General features: G+C 40.8%; 2 protein-coding genes across 4 annotated transcripts in view; one reads left to right on the forward strand and one right to left on the reverse strand.

Annotated features, from left to right (window-relative positions):
• Positions 1-6,676, forward strand: part of LOC114053916 (phosphatidate phosphatase LPIN2) — a 106,641-nt gene extending 99,965 nt beyond the window's left edge. For both annotated transcript variants that reach the window (XM_027877049.1, XM_027877048.1), the window contains exons 18-20: positions 58-172; positions 1,419-1,522; positions 2,423-6,676. In XM_027877049.1, coding sequence (XP_027732850.1) covers positions 58-172; positions 1,419-1,522; positions 2,423-2,567 — 364 coding nt within the window. In that variant the 3' untranslated portion in view covers positions 2,568-6,676. The remainder of the gene's footprint in view (positions 1-57; positions 173-1,418; positions 1,523-2,422) is intronic.
• A 2,362-nt stretch (positions 6,677-9,038) lies between these two features.
• Positions 9,039-21,871, reverse strand: part of LOC114054054 (EMILIN-2-like) — a 62,606-nt gene continuing 49,773 nt past the window's right edge. Inside the window, exons 5-8 of one of the 2 annotated variants that reach the window (XM_027877121.1) lie at positions 17,591-18,013; positions 15,361-15,396; positions 14,402-14,530; positions 9,039-10,316 (exon numbers count right to left, since the gene is read on the reverse strand). In XM_027877121.1, coding sequence (XP_027732922.1) covers positions 9,979-10,316; positions 14,402-14,530; positions 15,361-15,396; positions 17,591-18,013 — 926 coding nt within the window. In that variant the 3' untranslated portion in view covers positions 9,039-9,978. Of the gene's footprint in view, positions 10,317-14,401; positions 14,531-15,360; positions 15,397-17,590; positions 18,017-21,871 lie in introns of both variants that reach the window. The other variant, XM_027877120.1, reaches the window with a different exon arrangement.

The raw sequence follows: 21,871 nt of genomic DNA on the forward strand, positions 1-21,871 counted from the left end.
AACATTAGGAGAGGTTATCATCTGGCATTCCTTGATTATGTTCCTATTTTCTTCTAGGGAAGTGATAGAGAAGAAACCTGAAAAGTTCAAAATTGAGTGTTTGAATGATATCAAGAATTTGTTTGCTCCGAGTAAAGAACCATTCTATGCTGCTTTTGGAAATCGACCAAATGTAAGTTTATACCACCTCTCTGTGTAATGGGTTCCAATCTGTTTGGTTGAAAATCTAACGAAATTATTCTTATCATTTGTTTTCTTTTAGGAAATTTACTATGCCAGAATTTTCCAAGTCCACTAAGTGTCTAATCAAAATGAATCTCTCTCCTGCTATAAGAGTGATCATGTTAGATTCAATCTAATTCTACAAACTTCTAATAAGCACCTACTGAGTGTAAGAGTAGGTGATTAGGCTACAAAGAGGAAAACAAAAAATTCTTTGTTCTCTGAGAGCTTACATTCTACTGAAATGTAAAGATCTACTGTAAAATTGCCTAGGAGAGACAGTAAAAATTTTAGCTTTTTTAGCATTCCCATGGTAATTGGGAACCGGTGAGGTCTATCTGCTTTGGAACTTTTAATGAAAACCAAAGACATGTTTTTCTTTGCCTTTAGGATTTTTCTGCCTTTTCCACGTGGATTTTTTCCCTCTGTGCAAATGTTTAGCTCTGAATTAACTAGTACCAGGGCCTTACAGGTGGAGTTGGAAAGAGCACTGAAAAGTGGAAAGTCATGGTTATACTACTTATTAGCTGCATGATCTTAACCAAGTCACTTCAAATCTGGAGACAATTTTCCTCAACTGTAAAACTAGGAGTTTATACTGGATGTTTTCTAACTTTCCTTCCAGTTTTAACATTGCATGACCCTGTGACCCTTGACCACATTTAATCAGTGAGCATTTATCAAGTATCTACTATATTCCAGGCATTGTGCTACAAGTAAGGGATAAAAGTGAATCAGTCTCTGCCCTAAAGGAGCTTGACATCTGTCACAGAGACGATGTCTTTATGTGTATATGTATGGACATAAAAATATTATAAAATATAAATACAAGGTCACTGGGGGGTGTGGGCAGGGACCAGCAGCTTAGTAGTCCCAAATTATAGCAATTCATAATTATTTCTTGAGCTCAGTCATGGTGCAAGAGCTGGTTCCTAGTGTCTAGTTGGCAATGCTGCCTCCTTTCCTGCCAGACTCCCCCCATCCAACTCCAACACCCAAGGGTCCCTTTTTATCTTGTGTCACTATTGGGTTTGCCTATTGCTTTGAAGCTCAGGCACAATGGCAAAGCTGACGTGTGCCCAGGCCCTTGTGTTTTCCTTAAATGGCCTCTTACTTGCCTAGTGCTTGCCTGTCCTAAGGAACTTGAAAGGTGCTTAGCAATTTCCTCTTTCCCTGTTGTTGATGTTTTTCTGCAGGATGTGTATGCCTACACACAAGTTGGGGTCCCAGATTGTAGAATATTCACAGTGAATCCCAAAGGAGAATTAATACAGGAACGGACCAAAGGGAACAAGTCATCGTAAGAGCATTTCCATTTCTCGTTACAGTGCACAGTTGCAGGGAGTGTGGGTTGGAAACAAAGTACAAAACCTTAACTGATAGGTCCCTGCTGAACTAAGATGCCAGTCTGAACTTGGGGAGACCTTTCTCTTTGCCTAGATTTTTGTCTCCCCTGCCTCACAAGAAACCCTGAATAGGGGGCAGCCTTTGGAAAGAATATCGGCCCTGTAGTCAGGAGAACCTGAGTTCAAGTTTAGGCTCAGACACATAAAACTTACTAGCTGTGTGAACCTGGGCAAGTCACTTAACCCCATTGCCTAGCCAAAAAAAAAAAAAAAACCACACAATAAACCAAACTTTTAAAATGAAATTTAACTGACCTGGACATTAATAAATTCAGTTTGTTAGATGGGGGCTAGATGTATGGTTTTTTCCTCCTACATATTTAAGGGATCTAAGATATATAGTCAGTTACTACGCATTTATTAAGCATTACTATGTGTTAGACACTGTCCTAAGCATTAGGGTTACAAAGAAAGGCAAAAGACAGCCCTTGTTCTCAAAAAATTCACAGTCTAATGAGCTCACAGACAATATGCAAACTATGTGCAACTATATACAACAAGTTTTATGCAGGGGGAAATGGACGTAGTCAGCAGAGGGAAGGCACTAGACGCATATTAGGAAAGCTTTCCTGTAGAAGGTGAGATGTTAGCTGGAAATTCAAGGAAGCCAAGAGGCAGAGGTGAGGAGGGAAAGCATTCTAGGTTTAGGGGACAGCCAGCAAAAATGCCCAGAGTTGGGAGATTGAATTTCTTTTTCAAGGATAATCTCTGACTTTCTGTCTCTTGCTCAGCTTTAAAGGTCTGACTTCTGTATTTCTTCCCCACCCTACCTCCCCCCACCCCTTCTCATCTAGGTATCACAGGCTGAGTGAACTTGTAGAACACGTGTTCCCACTCCTCAACAAAGAACAGAATTCTGCTTTTTCATGCCCAGAGTTCAGTTCCTTTTGCTACTGGCGAGACCCAATCCCTACGGTGAACATGGATGACCTGGCTTGAATGTTGTCACCACTTCGGGAAAAGGGGTCTGCTCTTCAGATTTTCAGGCTCGTTGTGAAGAGTGAAAAGCACTTCTGAAGTGAGGGCACATTCATCTTACCATAGATCCGTAGGCATTGAGGCACAAACCATCCATCCAGAGCAGTGAAAGGCACAGCAGCCTTTTTAGCTTCACTCTCCTGGCTTGACTTGGGGATTGATTGTATCTGGAACTTAACGCTGCCAGAGCCTATGGTACCAGAAGGTAGAGTGAAGATGAAGCATTAGCCTTAAGTTTGTAGTCCTATGCTTCTCTTGTTGCAATCCTTTTGTATTTGGTGGTTTGTTTTGGTTTTGTTTTTTCTTTTTTTTCCCCTTTTAATTGCTAAAATTAGAAGGTGGAAAGGAGAAGCCAAAAAAAAAAAAAAGTTCACCAAAAAGTTATGGAAGGTAGATTGGTAGTAGTCCCCAACCAGGCACTTTGGATTTAGTGTTTCCGTGTATTACCAGGGTATTTTCAGAGGATTAGTTGTTCGGTTAACTGTTACAGGGCCAATTGATAATGTAGGTACAAAATCTGTATATATCTGTTCTTAAAAACCTTACTCGGAAAATATGAAAGAATAGCTGCTTAGATGTACAAATATGTTTTATCATATGTACAGCAATATTGGCACTCATTAACCAGACCCCCATTACTTAATCATATAATGACATCCTCTCTCCTCCTGTTCCACAACCACTCCCACACATATACAACCCCCTTTAAATAAGCAAGTCTTATTTGAGCCTTAATGTAAGAAGTGTTTTCTTATGTTAAAGCATTGTGAGCTTTTAGGGAAAAGCTTTCTTGAATTTTATTTTTCTTTCCTGTAATTGCCCTAGGGTAAGGCCTTTTTGTTGTTCCAGCTCAGACTTAGTCAAGAGAGACAACTCACACCTGTGCTTATTTGTTTTACACCATAAATTTCAAATAATGGGAATCTCAGTAGAGTTTGTGGGCCAGTAAATCACATGTAAGTGCACACAGTTCCAGAAGTACCTATAAGTACATTCTCAGAATTCCAGTTGGCACTTGTTGGCCATACTTTCTCTTCCCAATTAGCAGCATGTTCTCAGGAAAAACAGGCAAGCATGTTCATGTCAGGTGATCTCTTACCTGGGGTGAGTTGTTTCTGGATCACAGTTGGCATTCACTTAAGAAGGCTAATTCTCTTGGGGATAAGGTTTCCAAAATTATGTTGACCAGACTTGTTAATGTAGAGCTCTTCTGTTGGCCACTCTGGGCCTCCCTTCATGGTTAGATTGCAAAGATTAGCAGTGTTCAGTTGGGCATTTTAATATAGTCTCATGACAAAGCCAAGAGAAGCTGAGAGGTGGGTATTTTGGGGGATGGGGGGGAGGCGGGGAGGGTCTCACTGTGGATTATCGGTCCCTGAGAAAAAGCTCCAGGACAATCATTGAAAGTCCTCATGTTTGCATTGTTGCAAGTCTAGGTTCAGTACAGACAAATCAGACTAATCAGCAGATTAGGAGTGTATTCCATTGATAGAAAGGTGGGGAGCACAAAATGGTTTTATTGGCAGTATCTATAGTGAAGATAGAGAAATGAAATTTGCAGACTTAAAATCAATAACTAGATTTCCCAGTTTAATTGAAAATTGCAGATAGTTGCTATAGTATCTCTTGCCACCAGTGATCTGCATATCCAAATGGATGGCACTCTGTTACAAACAAATTCAAAAGTTTTGTACTCTAGGTTATTTTTCAGAATCCAGATTGGACACTCATCGATGGATAGGCAAGAGTGACATCTCTTTTGGGGACTTCCTTCAGTGTCTATTCTAGAAAATTAGTAGAGAAGTTTGGAGTGGACTGTGTTATATAGGTAGGTTCATAGCCCAGTCGCTGAAAAACACTCTGAACTGAGATGGCAATGGCACAAAATGGGAACCACTTAGGATAATAAAACTTCATTCCAATTGATTTTTCTGTTATTCTTAGTTCTTTCCAGGAGCTGTTTTGAATGATAAGCATTCTCAGTTTTGACCTGCCTTTCCCATACTGTGAAAATACTGATCTAGAAATGGGTTAGAGAGATAAGGAGTGATAGGGTCAGTCCTCCAGGTCAGAATGACTGGGAATTGTCTTTATGTCTTAGCTATCCACCCTGGTTGATTTGTGTGGATGTGGAGCACACTTCAGATGCAAGGGGAAAAACTTGAAATGCCTTGAATGATTTTTAGTGGCAAAACTCAAGAGTCAAGTGTACCCAAATAAGGGGCAAAAAAGTCTCTAAGTAAAACCTCACCTTCAATGTTTCAGAATGACAAATTGTTTAGGTGAGCTAATTGAAGTATTTATCCATATTAAGTTAGAGAAAGTAGATTATATTTATGAAATTCTACCTATTTAGTGAATTAAAATCATAGTGGGGTGTGTGTGTGCATATATGTATGTATGTATATGCATGCATACATATATATATACATACACATGCATATATAGATAGATAGATAGATAGATAACTTTATTTTCATAAGTGCCAGTAGCATGTCATCTATAAAGCTCATGCTTGTGAGCTCTACTCACCTAACCTCCAGATGTAAGGGTGTTTTGGGCTTTTTTATACATGAGGTACAAAACATTTCTGAATACACCCACCCCTTCTTAAGTCCTCCTTCAAAGGAGACACAGCCTTTTAGGAGTTTGATGGTTTTATTTCTCTTTAATGAACAGTCTTCTCGTTGGACACATATAGGCCTTTTTTGGATCCAGCCTAGGAACTGGATTCTTACCTCTATGTGATTGCTGTGACTACCCTTTTGTGTTAGTGTCCATAAGAAATGGGCTTTAATGGCCCACTCATTGCTTTGTGCTGCAGTCTTAATTCAGTGGCTCTATGTATGCTAATTAACAGGTAATTCTCTTTCCTTATTTAAAAAAAGTCTCTCTTACTGGAAGTAGGTGATTTGCTCTGATGATAGTGTTATTCAAGTATTAAGTTTGTGCTAAAATCCCATTGCCATTTGGTACAAATGACTTTTGTTCTTTCTGTGAAAGAGGTGAAAATTCAGTGTGTTTGTACACCAACCCTTAAGATGGTGTGTTAATGAAGATATGTTATTCCCATTTATTTGAAGTCATGTGAGAAGCTGTGTGTTTCAGCAGTAATGGGAGATATTAAGGAATGTTGGAGTGCATATTTGATCAGTCTTATTTTATTGCACGCCTTCCTTATCTCCAGTGATTCAATAGCTTGAATTACCTTTAAAAACAATAAAATCAGTCTTATTAACTTTACCAATTGCTTTTATATCCACGTACTTTGAACTTGTACTTCTGCAGAATGTAAGATTTGTCCATTGTTGATCAGACTGTCATAGAAGTACAGGTATGGTGGTCCCAGAGCATGCAGATTTAGCCCTTTCAAATCCTTTTACTGTGTTTAGATGTTCTATTTCCATAGTTTTCAACTGGGGGGAAAATCTCTTGCTGTTCAGATGCCCTAAAGTGACACCTGCTAATTTGTATGGAGCTTCAGAAGACATAGCTAATTCAACGGAAAAGTCTGGGCTATTGGTCCAGCCACTGAAGTCTAAGCCTCATTGCATCTTCAAGGGCCCTTGAAGAGTCCTATAGGAAAGGTGCACTTAAAATTAAAAACAAAACAAATACCTTATAAAGCAAATTCCTTCTCTTATGAAAGATGATGAAAGTGTAACTATTCAAGAAATGTTATCAGTTTTGAAGTGATATATTTTGCTCTGTGAAGCTTTGAGTTTCCTGTGTTCAGTTCTGCTTTGTTGGGTGAAACTGGTTCAAAACTTAATTTTTCTTAGAAGCAAGATGAAAACTATTATTGTTGGTTTGTTTTGAAGGTGTATGAAAAGAGGGGACTTTTCAGTGCTTTCAGTTAATGAAGTTGAGATTATGATGAAGTATTTGATTGCTAGACAGCAAAGACACTAATGAGTTTTTTTAAGTTGTCTAAAATGAATCTGAGCATCAGCAGGATACTTTGGGTTTGGTAAAGAGACTGCATTATCTTGGGGTAAATGGCTCACATTTTGGTGCAATGTTTGATGTTCAAAACAAATTGTTCTGATAATAAACAAATGTAAACTAAATACATCGACTGTTTCTTCTTTTCAAGGATATTCGCCCCATCAAGATGTCTCTGAGCTCTTGCCAGAAAAGCAAACTGTTCAAGTGAAATTGATCATTTCCATAAATTAGCATTCCAGTCTTTGTAGACAGATTTATTTACAAAAGGGGACTTCTTCTTTGGTGGTTATTTTTTAAAATGTGTTTCCCAAAGTTAGTACATGCCAGCAGGAACCAGTCTCTCCTGCTTTGTGGATTCAGCCAAGGAATGATTCATTCATACATATGCAATTTCTATTGTTTTCTGACTAGTGTTAGCAAAATTGCCTTCACCTCCTGTCCCTCTCTCTTTCAGTGTTTCTCTCTGCACATAATGTTCAGAACTCTTAGAGCTCTATCCAATTTGTCAGTTTCATGAAATTGGCCAACATTGGTATACATTAGATATTAAACCCAGTCTACCAATCAGTTTTCAAAGGAAAATTGACATTTTTTTCTTCAAAGTAAACTTATCCCATCAACCACTTTCTATGTGTTATTTGAATTCTGTTTCATTCCTGAGCTCTCTTAACCCTTACTGTGAGTGGATGTTTAAGCTCTACCCTCATCAGTGAGTATTCATTCCATACCTGTTATGTTACAAAGTTAAGCCATGAAAACAACTTTTTACATTGAACTTGAATTCAGTGCTGATGTGGAGGTGGAACTGAGTGGAAGATCTGGGAAACCTAACGGAACTGTGGGAGCCAATTAGTTGGGTATAGAAAAGATGAGCTCAAATTGGAAATAGACAGGTTTAATGAGCAATTTGTGGGAGAGTCATTCAAGAGGAAATGCCTTTGCCCACAAAACCTTTAAGCTATTCAAGTAGCAGTTTCCACCACTCCTCTAAGTTGTGGGCGACTAAATGCTAATTCCAACCAGACCTGTTGTTTGAAGTTTTTGTGTGACCATGTAGGGAAATGTGTGTGTCTGTGTATAGTGCTTGGCAAATAGTAGGTGCTTCTTAAATGTTTAATTTATTGATATACACACACGCATGTTATATGCATTGGGTGTCTGTATCTAATTTTTTTTTTTTTTGGCTTGCCTGCTTTGGTCCCAAAGGGCGAAAATGCATCCTTCCTTGAAGAGGATGTGCCAACATCAGAAGGCACTTGGGTACTTCCTGCACAGGATCCTGTAGCAAAAGCAGGCAATATCTGCCTGGTCCATGCTTTCTGCATTTTCCTTTTTCAGTGTTGAGCAAGCTCTCTTCACAGTGGGGTGTGTGTTAGAGAAAGGAGACTTGCTTGTGAACAGGGTTTCCCTAAGTAGTCTTTATTACACTGGTTTTTTGTTTCTATGAGTCATTTTCAAGACAGCCGACAGTAATGTGACAAGCTACCTTTAGTCAATCCCCTAGCTTTGTAGCCAGTAAACTGAAATTGCTCTCTCTGGGCTGCATGCCTTCCTACCCTTCTGGGCAGAGCTTAAAAATTCCAAGTACAAAAAAAATTTCTTGTCCTTGGAGCTACATCTCTTCTCCTTCAGGGACTTACAGATACCAAAGTAAGATGTAAGTCTGGTGTATGCCATGAGAATACAAAGTGAGTGACCCAGAACTAAGAATCAGAGTGGAGAAAAAGACAAATGAAACCATCTTTGACTATTGAACCCCCTGAAATTAAAATGTTAATTACATTCCTTGAGACAAAAGCATCCACATCACAGGATGGCAGCTTTTGCCTTATCAGATGAGAAAACCTGAGGCCAAGTTTATTTGGAGGAATGCTCCTACCTCTGAGGTTTTTGTGACGACCAAATGAGATGATATTTGTAAAGTGCTTAGCTGAATACCTGGCAGATTAATAAGTGCTGCGTAAATGTAAACTATTATTGTCATTTGAGTTAATATTAACCAAAATATATTAGTATTCAGTATTTCTCAAGATGACCTCAGCTTGTAAGAAAGATGTGATAAGTTTTATGTTGAGCCTTTTGTTGCTTGGAAACCAGAGTGCTTTTAAACCAGTGCCTATTACTGAACTGTGCAGTGAAGTAATGAGCGTTGGATCTCATCAGCTTGGGCAAGCTGTTGATTAAATATAAATTTAAAATGTCCCCTTAGAGGCGCTCTTCCCTTTAGCTGCAGGGATCATGTGGGGGTATTTCAGTCCGTTCACATCTGGTCTGCATTTACACACCCAAAAAGGCAAGTACACAGCTTGGTTTGTTTTTTTTTAAGTTTACAGTTCAGATATTTAAAGTTACCTCCTTTTTAGCTTCCACAGGCTGTGAAGGATCCAACATATCTGTCTTTCCTCTCCCCCTCCTTGGCCCCCCTCAGCTCTTCCCCCTTCTTTGAAGCCCCACCCCATCCAAAAAGGACACACCAAACTTGAGGAAGTTACCATCACGTGATTTTGACCTTTTTTTATTACTGGTACTCCTTGTCTTTGCACTCAACAATGTACATGTCATCTGAGGAGCCCAGCTGGCTTTACAAACACATCGAGTCTTTGGTTATTCCCCACACTCAGGGGGAAACAAGCCCAGAAGAGAGGAGCAGGGCGACTTGGGTCCAGAGTCACATGGTTTCAAGTGGAAGTTGTAAGAAGAATTTCAAAAACCCCAGGAGTCCTGTTCCTCTGATGGCATCACATATAGACACTTCAGTGTTTAAACTTTTCCCCTTTTGTGCTATAGATCAAAGGCATCAATGTTATGACATGACCAGAGGGGCACACCCTCCCCTCTGTCCCTCTGGTTCTGCTCTTTGGAAGAAATTAGCATAGTCATTAACTTAACTCTCAAAGCCTGTAGTCTGACACCAGCTTCCCCACGATAAGAAGAGCCTTGGAAGCCAACAGCAGCTGTTCTTTCTCTCTCAGGAGGAAGCACTCCATCTACCATCACGTTGGCAGTTCCTATCTCCAGCAGTCTGAAAAGACTCAGGAGTCTGAGCTAGGGAGATGCAAGAAGGTCTGATGGATATAACTGAGGGCAAATGCTTTGGAATCAGGGAGGATGCGATTCTGAGTCATAAACATGACAGATAAATAACACAGATTTTCAAGTTGCTTGGTGGGAGGAATGAAAAAGATAAGTGTGAGAGTTAGTGACTCTGTGTGTGTGTGTGTGTGTGTGTGTGAGACCTCTTGTGTTGTCTGGCTTTGAAACCAGAGGTGGAGGTCTTAAAAATCTGAACTCTATTTATAAAGGCAGGGAAAAGGGGCATGGGGTCATGAAAGACACATTACAATTACATACATCAACTGAATATATTAAAGCTTCAGAGTTTATTACAACTATCTTTACCCTTTCCTTGAGGTTCTAAGCCAGTCTAGATGTGAGAAAGGAAAGGATAGAGGAAAACCCCACTAAATGTGGAGTACATCTCATCAAAGTCTGTGTGGGCCAACCTGCCCCCAGTCACCACAATGTTCACTTCATCTCCTGCTTTCAAGTGTACAATGAGATGAAAAGTCCCAGTTCCACCACAGGTATGTAATCCCCCTGGGGGTTTGTGATATTCCAAGAGTTCTCTTCTGTATCCAGCTGTGTGCAGCTGGGCTACGCTGGCATTAGAGACAGACAAGACAGCTTCAACATACTCATCTCTCTCAGGAGTAAGGATGGCAGTGATCAGGTATCGACCATCATATGGGGCAGTAAAGATCCCTAGGAGGAGACAGATGTTCAGTTAATACAAACAAAAACCCTTTTCATTTAAAAGTGATGAGCTAGCAGACAAAAGTTTGGGTCCCTACTTATGTCTCTCTCTCTCTCTCTCTCTTTTTCTCTCTCTCTCTCTCTCTCTGTCTCCCTCTCCACCTACCCCAGTCCTGGTATGTATCTTCTTACAATAAGTCATTCTTCTTTGTGTGGATCTTTGTCTTCTAATTGTAACAATGTTAAGAAGAACAAACAAGTACGAATCCACACACAGGGTTTCCAGCTGCTGGGGCCCATCAGGGAGGTTGCATAATTAGGGCATGAAATTCCAATAGAACAGCATCAAATCACCAGGATAAACTTTCCCCTTAAACACAGCTCCTGAGGCTTCTTAGGAGGAGGACAGATATTTTTCACCAGTTTTATTCGTTCCATGGCCTTGGTCTCCCCTATACTACATAGGCACTGGGCCCGTTTCAGATACTGACACTATCCTGACTGTTTCATGGAAAACAATATGCTCAAATCTCATTTCCTCTTTTATGCTATTTCAAAAGTTTTTTTTGCAGTTGGTTAGGCCAGGGATGGGGAACCTGTGGCCTTGAGGCCACACCATTAGGTCCCCCACCCTGTTAGGTCCCACGACTCTTTATAGAGACTTATGCTGGAAACACCCAAAGAGCCAAATTCCTAATCTGCATCTCTTGGAAAGGCTGCTGCTGTTATTTCCTACATTGCTGTGCAAAAATACCAAGAAACGAGCAAGACAACTTCCTTAGAAGGAGGAACCTAGAGAAAGCACAAGACGTTCCACAAAGCACCAAGAAAAAAGTTGGTGAACAAGAAACCTGATGAGATCACGCATTTGGCATTTTTTCCTGAAAAATATCTGACTCCCAAATGTTTGGAGGTCAGTATCGGTGACTATGCTACAGGGTTTTAGTACCCACCGTGCACCCTGTTGATTTTTGTTCATCTAACTGCTTTCTGGTAAGCTGCTGGCCTATCCTGGACTCTAAACCAGAGCCCATCTGCACAAAGCATAGAAGGAAGGGTGTGGAAAAGAGGTGGCAGGGGACAAAGGGAGAGTTTAAAGAATAGGAAAACATGCAAATTTTGTGAACCCAAGAGCATTTTTTCCTCAAGCTCTTGTAAGGCAAGTATAAATTCAAGTCCAGGCCCAAGAGGTTGAACTACCACTCTCCATCAGGGTCCGAGGAAATCCAACTGCTTCAGTGGTGACTGTTGGCCTTGGCCAAGAGAAGTAATAACTACAGAGAGCAGGGTGAGCTTAAAGGTGCCTTGGCCTTCCCATCTACTAGGATCTAGGAATCAGGGTAAGGTACTCAGAAAAGGGTGATTAGCCCAACGCCACCTTTAGGAGTCCTAAGAAAAAAAGTTCTTAAGACCTCTTCTGGGGGTAGCTAGGTGGCGCAGTGGATAGAGCTCTGGCCTTGGAGTCAGGAGGATCTGAATTTAAATCCAACCTCAGATACTTGACATTTACTAGATGTGTGACCTTGGGCAAGTCACTTAACCCTGATTGCCTCACCAGAAAGAAAAAAAAAAACCTCTTCTGGTCTAATTCCCAAGGCACATCAAGACCAGTTCACCCATAAGCACCATATCAACCGGTGCACTGATGGACCACATCTATGATGATGATGAAAGTTTCTCAGAGCAGGGGCTTAATTTTGCCTACAGGATCATTTGCCCATAGGAGAGCTGCATCATTATGCAGTTACAGCAATTCATTCAGTAAATAGTTACTGATCACCCACTATGCACATAGCCTAGATGGGGTAAGCACAGAGGGGTTTCCCAACGGAAGGGAAAAAGCCTGACTTGGGAAGACAAATCAGACGGGTGAAACAGTTAAGTTCCAATGCTAGGCAGCATGTGGCTCAAGGCCAGATGATTATTATTGACCAAGGAATTAGGTTCAGGAAAAGATGAGGTAAATGTAGCCTAGAGGGAGGGAGGAAAGGCCTCCTGGGGTGGAAGGGGACCTGTGTATCCTTGAAAGCAATATTGGGGGAGGAAAGAAAGGACAAGGGTACAAGCAGTTGGAAAGAGAAAGAATATATTTATTTCCATGCTTTTAATGCTCTCCCTCCACTCTACCTTGCATGGGGTACTCTCAGCTGCTAATGTTTTTCATTTACTCTGTATATATCTTCTATATACATACATACACCTAAACTAAGGCAGCTAGATGGTGCAGTGGATAGAGTGCTGGGCCTGGAATCAAGAAACCCAAATTGAAATCTGGTCTCAGACACTTATCTGTGTAACCCTGGGCAAATCACTTAACCTGTCTGCCTCAGTTTTCTCATGTGCAAAATGGGGATAATAATAGCACCTAACTCCCAGAGTTGTTGTGAGGATCAAATAAAAAAAAAAAAACTAAAGTGCTTAGCACAGTGCCTGGCACATAGGAAGCACCATATAAGTGTTAGCCATCATTATTATTATTAGTTTATATACATGTTATTTTTCATGCATTAGGAGGTAAACACTTTGACAGTGGGGCCTTTTGCTTTTCTTTTTGTATCCTCAGCACAGAGCACAGTGCTTAACACAAATGTTTCCTAAATGGTGGTTGACTGGTTCATTGAAAAGAAAGCACTTTTTAAATCTTACCATACTCTGTAAGTTATTCTCACTGGAATGTAGGTCACTCTCTGGGAAGCACTGATGCAAAATTTATACTTCCACAGTCCCAATCAAGTTGCTAACCCTTGATAAAGAAATTGGAAAAGCTGTCTGGACAAAAGTGGGCCTTTGGAGGATCTTAAAGTATATGCAAATAGCTTTATTTAAACATGAACAAATAGGAAATACAAAGCTTAGGTATCTCTTGTAGTACCCAGCACGGTTTGGTTTGGTTTTTCATCACATAGATACTTGATAGATGTTTGTTAGGCTGTTATCGCCTGTCCTTCCCTAGACCTTACAATCAAGTCTAGGACCTTCTGCTCCCCAGGTGATTCTTTCAGAAAATGGCTTTTTCTGATTTTTTTTAAGTCCTCCCTAGTCTTGCTGTCAATACCTCCTTCTTGTATATTTTTTTAATTGCTCCCTAATGTTTTCAGTTTATTTTCTTCCATTCTTCTGTTGCGCCTACTCTCCCAGGTGAAAGAAGTACTAATATTAATTGATTAGAGGGACTATAAGAATGAATTCCCTTGATTTTACCTGAGCTCAGCAGGCTCCACACCATGGGTAGGAAAGCCTAGGAGTTCAGGAATAGTAAGAAGTCCAGGATGGCCCTGGGAGCCCAAGGCCATAGGGCTTAGAATCAGAAGGCAGGCTGTTTCCACCTAAAGGAAGCCGATAATGTCCCTCCTATTGTTTCACTGCACACCCAGGAGGATGAGGATAATGCTGGTTTAGTCCAAAACACCAAGTCAAAGTGATTCTTGTCTAAAGTTATGTTGACGGCATACAACATGCAGAGTTCCCACCCCCATTAAGAAGAGAATTTGGTTCCCTGCCATCTTTTTTTTTCCTTTTCGTTGAATAATACACAGAATTGGAAGGGAAGCTGAGCAGAGTGTCTGTTTGTGTCCGGTACAGAGCACAGCACACGGTGCACGCTTATTGAGTGCCAGATAAACAAGGAAAGCTCTAGTGATTCCTGTGGATGAGGGGCCTGTGGGAGGAGCATATAGAGCAGTGCCAGGAGAGGTTCTATTGACTAGCGAATGCTGAGGACGAGTATGGTGATCTCATAACAAGAAAATGTTATTGCATGTTGGTCTCCAGACCCCTAAAGCACATCATATTTTGCTGTATGTGAGATGGAGCAAAATTTCTTTTTTCAAAACAGCAATGTTGGGAAGAACACAAATTATGCAATCCCAACCTGCTTGAGTTCTTGGCGTCCACGCCTGATGGAGCTGCCAATCTCTCCCAGACAGGATGCCATCTCGGGATTTATGAACCCAAATATATTATGGGGATTTGGAGGGTTTCCCAACACTTTGGGGTCAGGAGGGCTATAGAACAGAACATGTGAGAAGAGGCTGAAATCAAGAGGTGTTCATACTGCCTCATCATCCCAACTCCCATTTCCCACAAAAGCTTACCAGTGTTTGGGTCGTAAAATTCTCCATCATTCACAAGCACTTTATTGAAGAGGACCACACCCGCTTCACTCGGAAAAGGTTTCTGAGTCAGACCAGCAGAAAATGACACCAGAGAGGCAGTAGGAATCCCTAAAACAGAGGAAATGAAACTGATTTGTCAGAGCTCTGGGTGCTGGGGTGTTCCTTCCCATTCCCAGGCTGCTGCATTGTCTGTTTGGGGGTGACTGGAGGGTGGGGTGAGAGAATGGAGAGTAAGGGTCAGGGGTGGGAACAGGGTAATAAAGTAGAAAGAGCTGCCTCTGGTCACTTAGTACCTGTGACCCTGGGCAAGTCATTTTCTCCATTCTGACCCATTAGTTTCTTAGGTTAAAGTAACAACATTGAACTAGATGTCGAAAACCCCTTCCAACTCTCTCTGTCTTATTCACAGAGCCATTTTGCGAGTTTCTAGGGGGTAGCACCACTTTTCTTCTAACTTGAAACAGCACCCACTACCAGTATCCTAGAGAATTCTCAGATTAGTGTCACATGCTGCAGAATGCCTTTGAAGGCAAGAATTTGGGAGCTGAGAAATCTGAGTAGGTAGATTCTGGGACGGCAGTTCTGCCTAGATCCAATTGAAAAACGTGACTCAGACTGGGACCCCTAAAGTCTTAACATGACAGGTTTGTAGCAGACTCACGCACATACGGGCTCTGGGACGTAAGCGAGGCAGAAAGATTTATGAAGGAAAATTCTCTATTTCAGGAATTAATTCCATACTGTTGAGAAGCAAAGTTTGACCACCACCTGCAATAGACTCCTTTTATCTACTTACGCTGAGCAGAAAAGGACTGTGCCCCAGGCACAGGACTGCTGTGAGGATCTAATGGGATAACATACACACACACACACACACACCACACACACACACATATACACACATATATAAAACATATGCCTCTGACACTCGCTGTTACCTTGTGATTCCACAGGAGGTGGTGGTTTAGGGTATCCTGCAAAACAAAAATTGTCAAATGTTACACAAAATCCTAATACATAACTAACTGATAATATTGGGCTGCCATGTCACTGATGGAAACAACAATGTTTTTTATCTTTATGATTAAATAAACATGCATACTAACAGCAAAACACGCTTGTCTCAGTCCCAGCATAATGGCCTTCCATCTACCCCAGCCTTCTCAACAACTTTCTTGGACTTTTAGAGTTAGATTCCAGGGTTCTACTGATAATGAGAAAGTTATCAGAGGGAGACTGAGATGGCAAAAATAGCTATAATAATACTTTAAAAGGCCTGTGGTGTCATCGATGTAGGTTTCTTAGACTGACATAAACCACACACCTCAGTAGACTATCTTTAGGAGCTGCTAAAGCCAAAAAATAAATAAATAAATCACCTGATGATGAACCAATCTGAACTTGGGCTGGTCCTTAGATAACAGATACACAGTTCATTAACAGAACCATCTTCAAAGGCTTTCCAGTTTCATAGGAACCTATAAAGCCTCAGCTCTGCTAGTATAACCTGAGGAAAACTGGGGTCACCTCTGTACCACCATACTTTACAAATATTATCTCATTTGATCCTCACAACAACCCTAGAAGGTAGGTGCTATTATTATCCCCATTTTACATTTGAGGAAACTGAGGCAGAAAATAAATGATTTGCCCAAGGTCACAGGGTCAAGATCTTTTAAAACAAACTACCGTCTAGTGACAATTTTTAAAAACTGGTTCTCCCCAACACACCAATGAAAAATTGTGAATTGGTAAGCCTATTTTGGAAAGCAATTTGGAACTGTGCAAATCAAGGGACTAAAATAGCCATACTCTTTGAACCAGAGACTCCATTAGTGGTGGAAAATACCAACTAAAAGAAAGGCTCTATATATACCAAAATATTTATAGCAGCACTTTTTATGGTAGCAAAAAAATGGAAACAATGTAAGGACCCATCAATTGGAAGACGGATAAACATATTGGTGGTACATGAATATAATGGAATGTTATTTGTGCTGTAAGAATTCACATATATGATGAAAGCAAAGAAACATTGAAAAATTTATATGAACTGATAGAAGTGGGCAAAACCAGGAAAATAATGTACACAATGACTGTTATTATCCCCTTCTTACAGTTGAGAAAACTGAGACAAACAGAGGTTAAGTGACTTGCCCAGGGACACACAGTGCCACAGCTAGTGAGTGTCTGAGGCCAGACTTGAATTCAGGTCTTCCTATCTCCAAGCCCAGCATTTTATCTACTGTACCACAAAATAACAGAAGCAGAATATTATAAAATTATATAAAGACCAACCTTGGTCCTTAAGAAGAGATATGAACAGACATCTTCCCCCAGTGCTTTGCAGAAGGCAGGATCTCCAGTTGTGGAATGGTGCATATATAGCCAGATTTTTTTTTCAATGGATTGATGGGTTTTGCTGAATTTCTTTTCTCTTATTTCTCTTTTTTAAAAAATGTCTGTTATAAGGGATAACTCTTTAGGAGGGGGAAAAGTTACAGAGGGGATTGTTGGTGATACAAAAATAAAAGATTATTGTTACATTAATAAACATTTATCTTTTAAAAATATGATTCTCCATTCTGATGGTTCCTAAGTTTTTCTATACCTGAGCTAATCAGTTTAATGTTCCCTGCCACTCTCATGTAGAAAATGATAAGAATGTGTTTCCTTTTCCCCAAGAAAGTGATGCTGCTGACACCATGGGAGAGTGTCTCCCTAGAACTGCTTCCCCAATGGTGTTCCAGCACTGTTTTCTCCCTGGTCCCTTTTGGAACCAATAGCATGAATTTCCCATTTATATTAAGAGACTGAGGCCATATCTGGTCAGGAGACCTAGATTCTCATCCCACCTCCACTACTTAGCTACCGTGTATCTTAAGGCTTTCACCTCTCTGGTCCTCATTTTCCTTGTTTATCAAATCAGAAAATTGGACCTGGTGATCTCAGTTCCCTTTCCACTGACATCCTATGGGTCAAAAACTCTAAACTAGGGGTTATTCACCTGGATTGGTTTCCTTTGTAATCCAATGTATTTCATTTTATGCATTTAAAACATGATTCTGAGCTGCGGTCCCTAGGCTTCACCAGACTGTGGGACACACAAAAAGGTTAAAGAGACTCTGCTCTGAATAGTTTAGAACTCAGACTTAATTCATGACTCACCTGGGGCTCCAGCATATCCTTCGGAGCTTGGAATTGGCCACCGACTATCCTGGCCATCTACACCATTGGGCAAGCCTCTTCCTGACATTACCATTTTCCCAGGAGGCCCAGCTTCCCCAGTCTCCATGATGACCCCTGTAGATCCTGGTAGGAAGGGCAAACCTGTCCACCCAGGTAACTCTGGATGGGGCGAAATCTGATCTGGGGGCAATGGCTGTAGAGGAGTCTTTGACTGTGAAGGCTGCTGAGGTATTCCTGGATGGAAGGGTTTCCCGGGAGTCTTAGGAGGCAGGGGGCCTTTTGATTCTGGAAGCTGCTGGGGTGTCTTTGGGCGTAATGATTCTTCAGGAACTTCTGGTTGTGATGGATCAGGGGAGCTTCTTGGTTGTTGTGGTATGAGCTGGGGTATTTCTGATGGGGCTTCTGCTAAGCATTGGGAAATGTAGAAAGAGGTAGGGTTAGGAATGTTGATCAGCAAATGGTTTAACCACAGTTTTCTTTACACAGACAACGGAAATAGTATAGCTTTTAAACAAATGACTGTGTTTTGTTTGTTTCTAAAAAGTAGAAACTAAAATCCTTCAGAAGGTAGAAACTGAAACCCTTCAAAGTCAGATAGCTGACATCCCTCCAATATGAGACTGACAAAAAGGCCCATCAGCCTAAGAAACTCTGTTCCCCAAGTCTAGTCGACAACCTCTGGCTGTGTTTGAAGAGGTCATTTGGTAAATGCCTTCTCTTAATAACATAGTGTACCTGATAACTGTATTGTCAGTCATTTTAGTCATGTCCGACTCTTCGTGACCCCACTTGGGGTTTTCTTGGCAAAGATACTGGAGTGGTCTGCCATTTCCTTCTTCAGCTCATTTTACAGATGAGCACACTGAGGCAAGCAACATTAAGTGACTTGCCCAGGGTCACACAGCTAGTATTTGAGGCCAGATTTGAAATCATTTCTTCCAGACTCCTGGCTGGTGCTCTATTCATTGTGCCAATACCCTCTGGGTTTTAGTATCTTCCCAAAGTGTTCAACTTTCCAACATTCCATTGTTATCACATTGTCAAAGCCTCTGTTGCTACAGATTCCATGACATGGACACATGGTGTGTATGAAGAACTTATCTCTGGAGTATGGGAAATCACAGTATTGTCTCAATATACTGAACAGGCACTGGGGTCCACTTTTCACAGAAAACAAAGACTAAAAGACAGAGACATGAAGAAAGCCAAATGAAAGACAAAAAAAATTAGGGGAATTCTGGCCTAACTAATCACTCTTTCCAGTTTTATAAATGATAATAATCTGTTCTCATTTTCTTAGCCATCTACTCAGTTCTAAAAATCAGTGTTCTATAATATTGACGCTCTCTCCTCTGAGCCTGACCCAGCTCCTTAAATGCTTCAGTCCTGGCCTCACCATGAAGGCACTGACTTCCTCTGGCTATTTTCAATGGATAGCTCAGTAGAGAACCTGTAATAGGCACTCCCTGGGGCTGAATCTGTCAGGCCCAGATCATTGGCAGGCCAAATGTGTCACTACAAAAATCAGTCTCGCAGCCGGAAATTTTCTAGTAAGAGTGATATAGATATATGTCTACATTTTATTTAATGCTTGGTTAAATGCAGAAATTCACCGAATCTTTGTTGTACAAACAAACCCTTTTTGAGAGCAGTAGAGCTACTTTTCCCACTAGGTATTCTTCCATGAGATCCAGATTTTTAACCCCTCTGAGAGATTTACCAAACAATAAAAAATAAAAATGGGGGGGGGGGAAGCCTTATATTTGAACTTAGCTTTCCAGCTTTCAAAGGATTTTCATATGCATCGCCTTGTTTTATGTTTACACCAACCCTTTGAAACATTAAATGAAAAGAGACTGATGGTAGCCTAAAATGGAAAAAGAGTATTGGAAAACTAATTATGAGTCAGAGCTCTGAAGATATGGCCAGAACCAAAGGAACAAAAAAAAAAAAAACCAGATTCCTAAAGCTAGACAGGACCTCAGAAGATTACCTACCCTGACCCCTACCTGAAACATGAATCACCCCTAGAAAATCCTGCTCAGACTTTCTGCTGAAAGACCTGCAATAATGGAAGCTATTTTCAGTGGGCAGCTGAGCAGAAAACCCATAAGTAGCATTGTCGTTACCGCCCAAGGTAACTCATTTCCTATTTGGGCAGTTCTAATTATGAGGACATTTTTCTTGATATTGAACTGAAATCTGCCTCCCTATAACTTCAATCGATTGGTTCTAGTTATACCTTTGGAAAAAATTTAAATCCATTTCAGTCTTCAAATATTTGAAGACAGCTATCCAGTCACACCCTTGAGTTTTTTCTTCAGGCTAAACTTTCCAGTGTCTTTACATAATTCTTATAGAGTTCAGTTTTAACACCCCTCATTCTCTGGAGGCATCCTTTTCAGAAGGAACTCTGGCTTGTCACTCTCCTAAAATGTGACATCCACAAGTGGGCTTAGTACTGAACATTGCTTAAGGCAGAGTTCCACAATCCTATCACTGCCTTCAGCCCAGATAGCAGACTTCTAAAGGTGTGGGGATGTGGATCAGCTTGGGAGGAGAACAGGGTCAGCATAGTAGGAGGAGTTCATGATCAAAGACTCATTTTGCCACACACACACACACACACACACACACTTTAGGGACAACAAGCCTTGTTTAATGCAGGGGCAACCACATATTTCTAATTAGACTTCAATAATAATGAACTAACCACGCCTAGCCCTATTTACTGTCAGACTATTCTTAACAGTAGCATCATCTATTCCAGAAAATGTTAAGTCCCAGATGGCCTACAATTACACTTTTCCCAGGTGACTTAGGTTTAACAGAGTCCTGGAGGTTGAGGTTCTGAACTAGTGTAGTATGACCATAGGGGAAATGTTCCCACATTTATTTTAGTGATTCCTTGCCTGCTGTTTGAGTTTTGGAAGGTTGGCCTATTTTCCCTTAGGATGCAAGCCTGTGCTAGTACACATGGCTGGCTTGGAATCATGCAGTTTATTAATACGTTATCTTCTTTAATATGCCAGACTTTTGTCACATAAACAAATGCTGGCTCCCTCAAGCGTCTTAGAATTCTCTCCCTTAAAAGTAGCAGCTGTTTGCCAGCAGTTCTAAGTGATGAACCAGAGACTCATCAGGGGTCACCCAAAACCTAACCCCAGGATATCTGCATGGATACTCATGGAGGACTCCATAGCATTTTAATTGCTCAACTGAACAGCTTATTATTGCTTTAACAGCAAGCTCCAGAGCAGTAAGGGACAATGACTATGAAGAATTCAGAAAAACAGAAAGACATGGGAAGACTTAGATGAAGTGATGCAAAGTGAAGAAATCAGGGCTGAAAGAATGATATACACAATGGATACAACCATGGAAATGGAGGCAAGGCTAAATTTCAGTAAAACTCAGGCTAAATATGATGGATAGTGCTGGTATCTAGTAATTACAATAAAGCAAATCCTTGCTTGCTGTTAATATTACATAAATACACATTTGGAATATATGTACTGTCAGTCACAACCACTCTTTTAGATGGTTGTTGCTTAACTGCTTTGGAACATGCACTTTAAAATGCCCGAAAAAACAACTTTTTAAAAATTAAAAATGGCCAGCTCCCATGGGGCCATTCCTTTGTCCATTCTACTTTCAGTGTAATTATGTCCTCATATCCCTAAGTGAGGGAATTTCAAATGGGAAAATCTCCTGATTCATTTTTTCTTAGACTCAGAATGGATTCAAGTACCACCACCAGGCCAGGAAGGAGCCACCCTTTCCTCCCTTGAATACCATTTTGAAACCAAACTCCAGGAAGGTGTTCCTGAATGGCCACAGGACTGGTAAAAATAACTAGTTCTGCCCTTAATGCCAACTGGACAGTCATGGACCCACAGACCTGCATACCCCGTCTTCAAAGTGTGTGTACATCTTATTTAGCTAGGGCCTCTGGACAAGTGCAATCAAATTCTGACCTCAGAGACCAGAGTTTGTATCATCTTCAACTGTCTGATTTATGTTCGTAAAGTCCACTGGGTCATATTTCTACTGCTTTTTCCTCTAATTCAGCCTTGTTCCTTCCTTTTCAAATTAATAAGTTTATTATCATTGAATTCACTCTATCAGGTAATAATCCATCACTTCTCCACAAAAGTTAAGTAAAACACAGTCCCTGCTCTCAGAAAGCTTACAACCTAACAGAAAGGTATCTCACACACACACACACACACACACACACACACACACACACACACACAC

This window comes from Vombatus ursinus, unplaced genomic scaffold (genome assembly GCF_900497805.2).
Source record: "Vombatus ursinus unplaced genomic scaffold, bare-nosed wombat genome assembly UNPS02014812.1, whole genome shotgun sequence".
NCBI lineage: Eukaryota > Metazoa > Chordata > Mammalia > Diprotodontia > Vombatidae > Vombatus > Vombatus ursinus.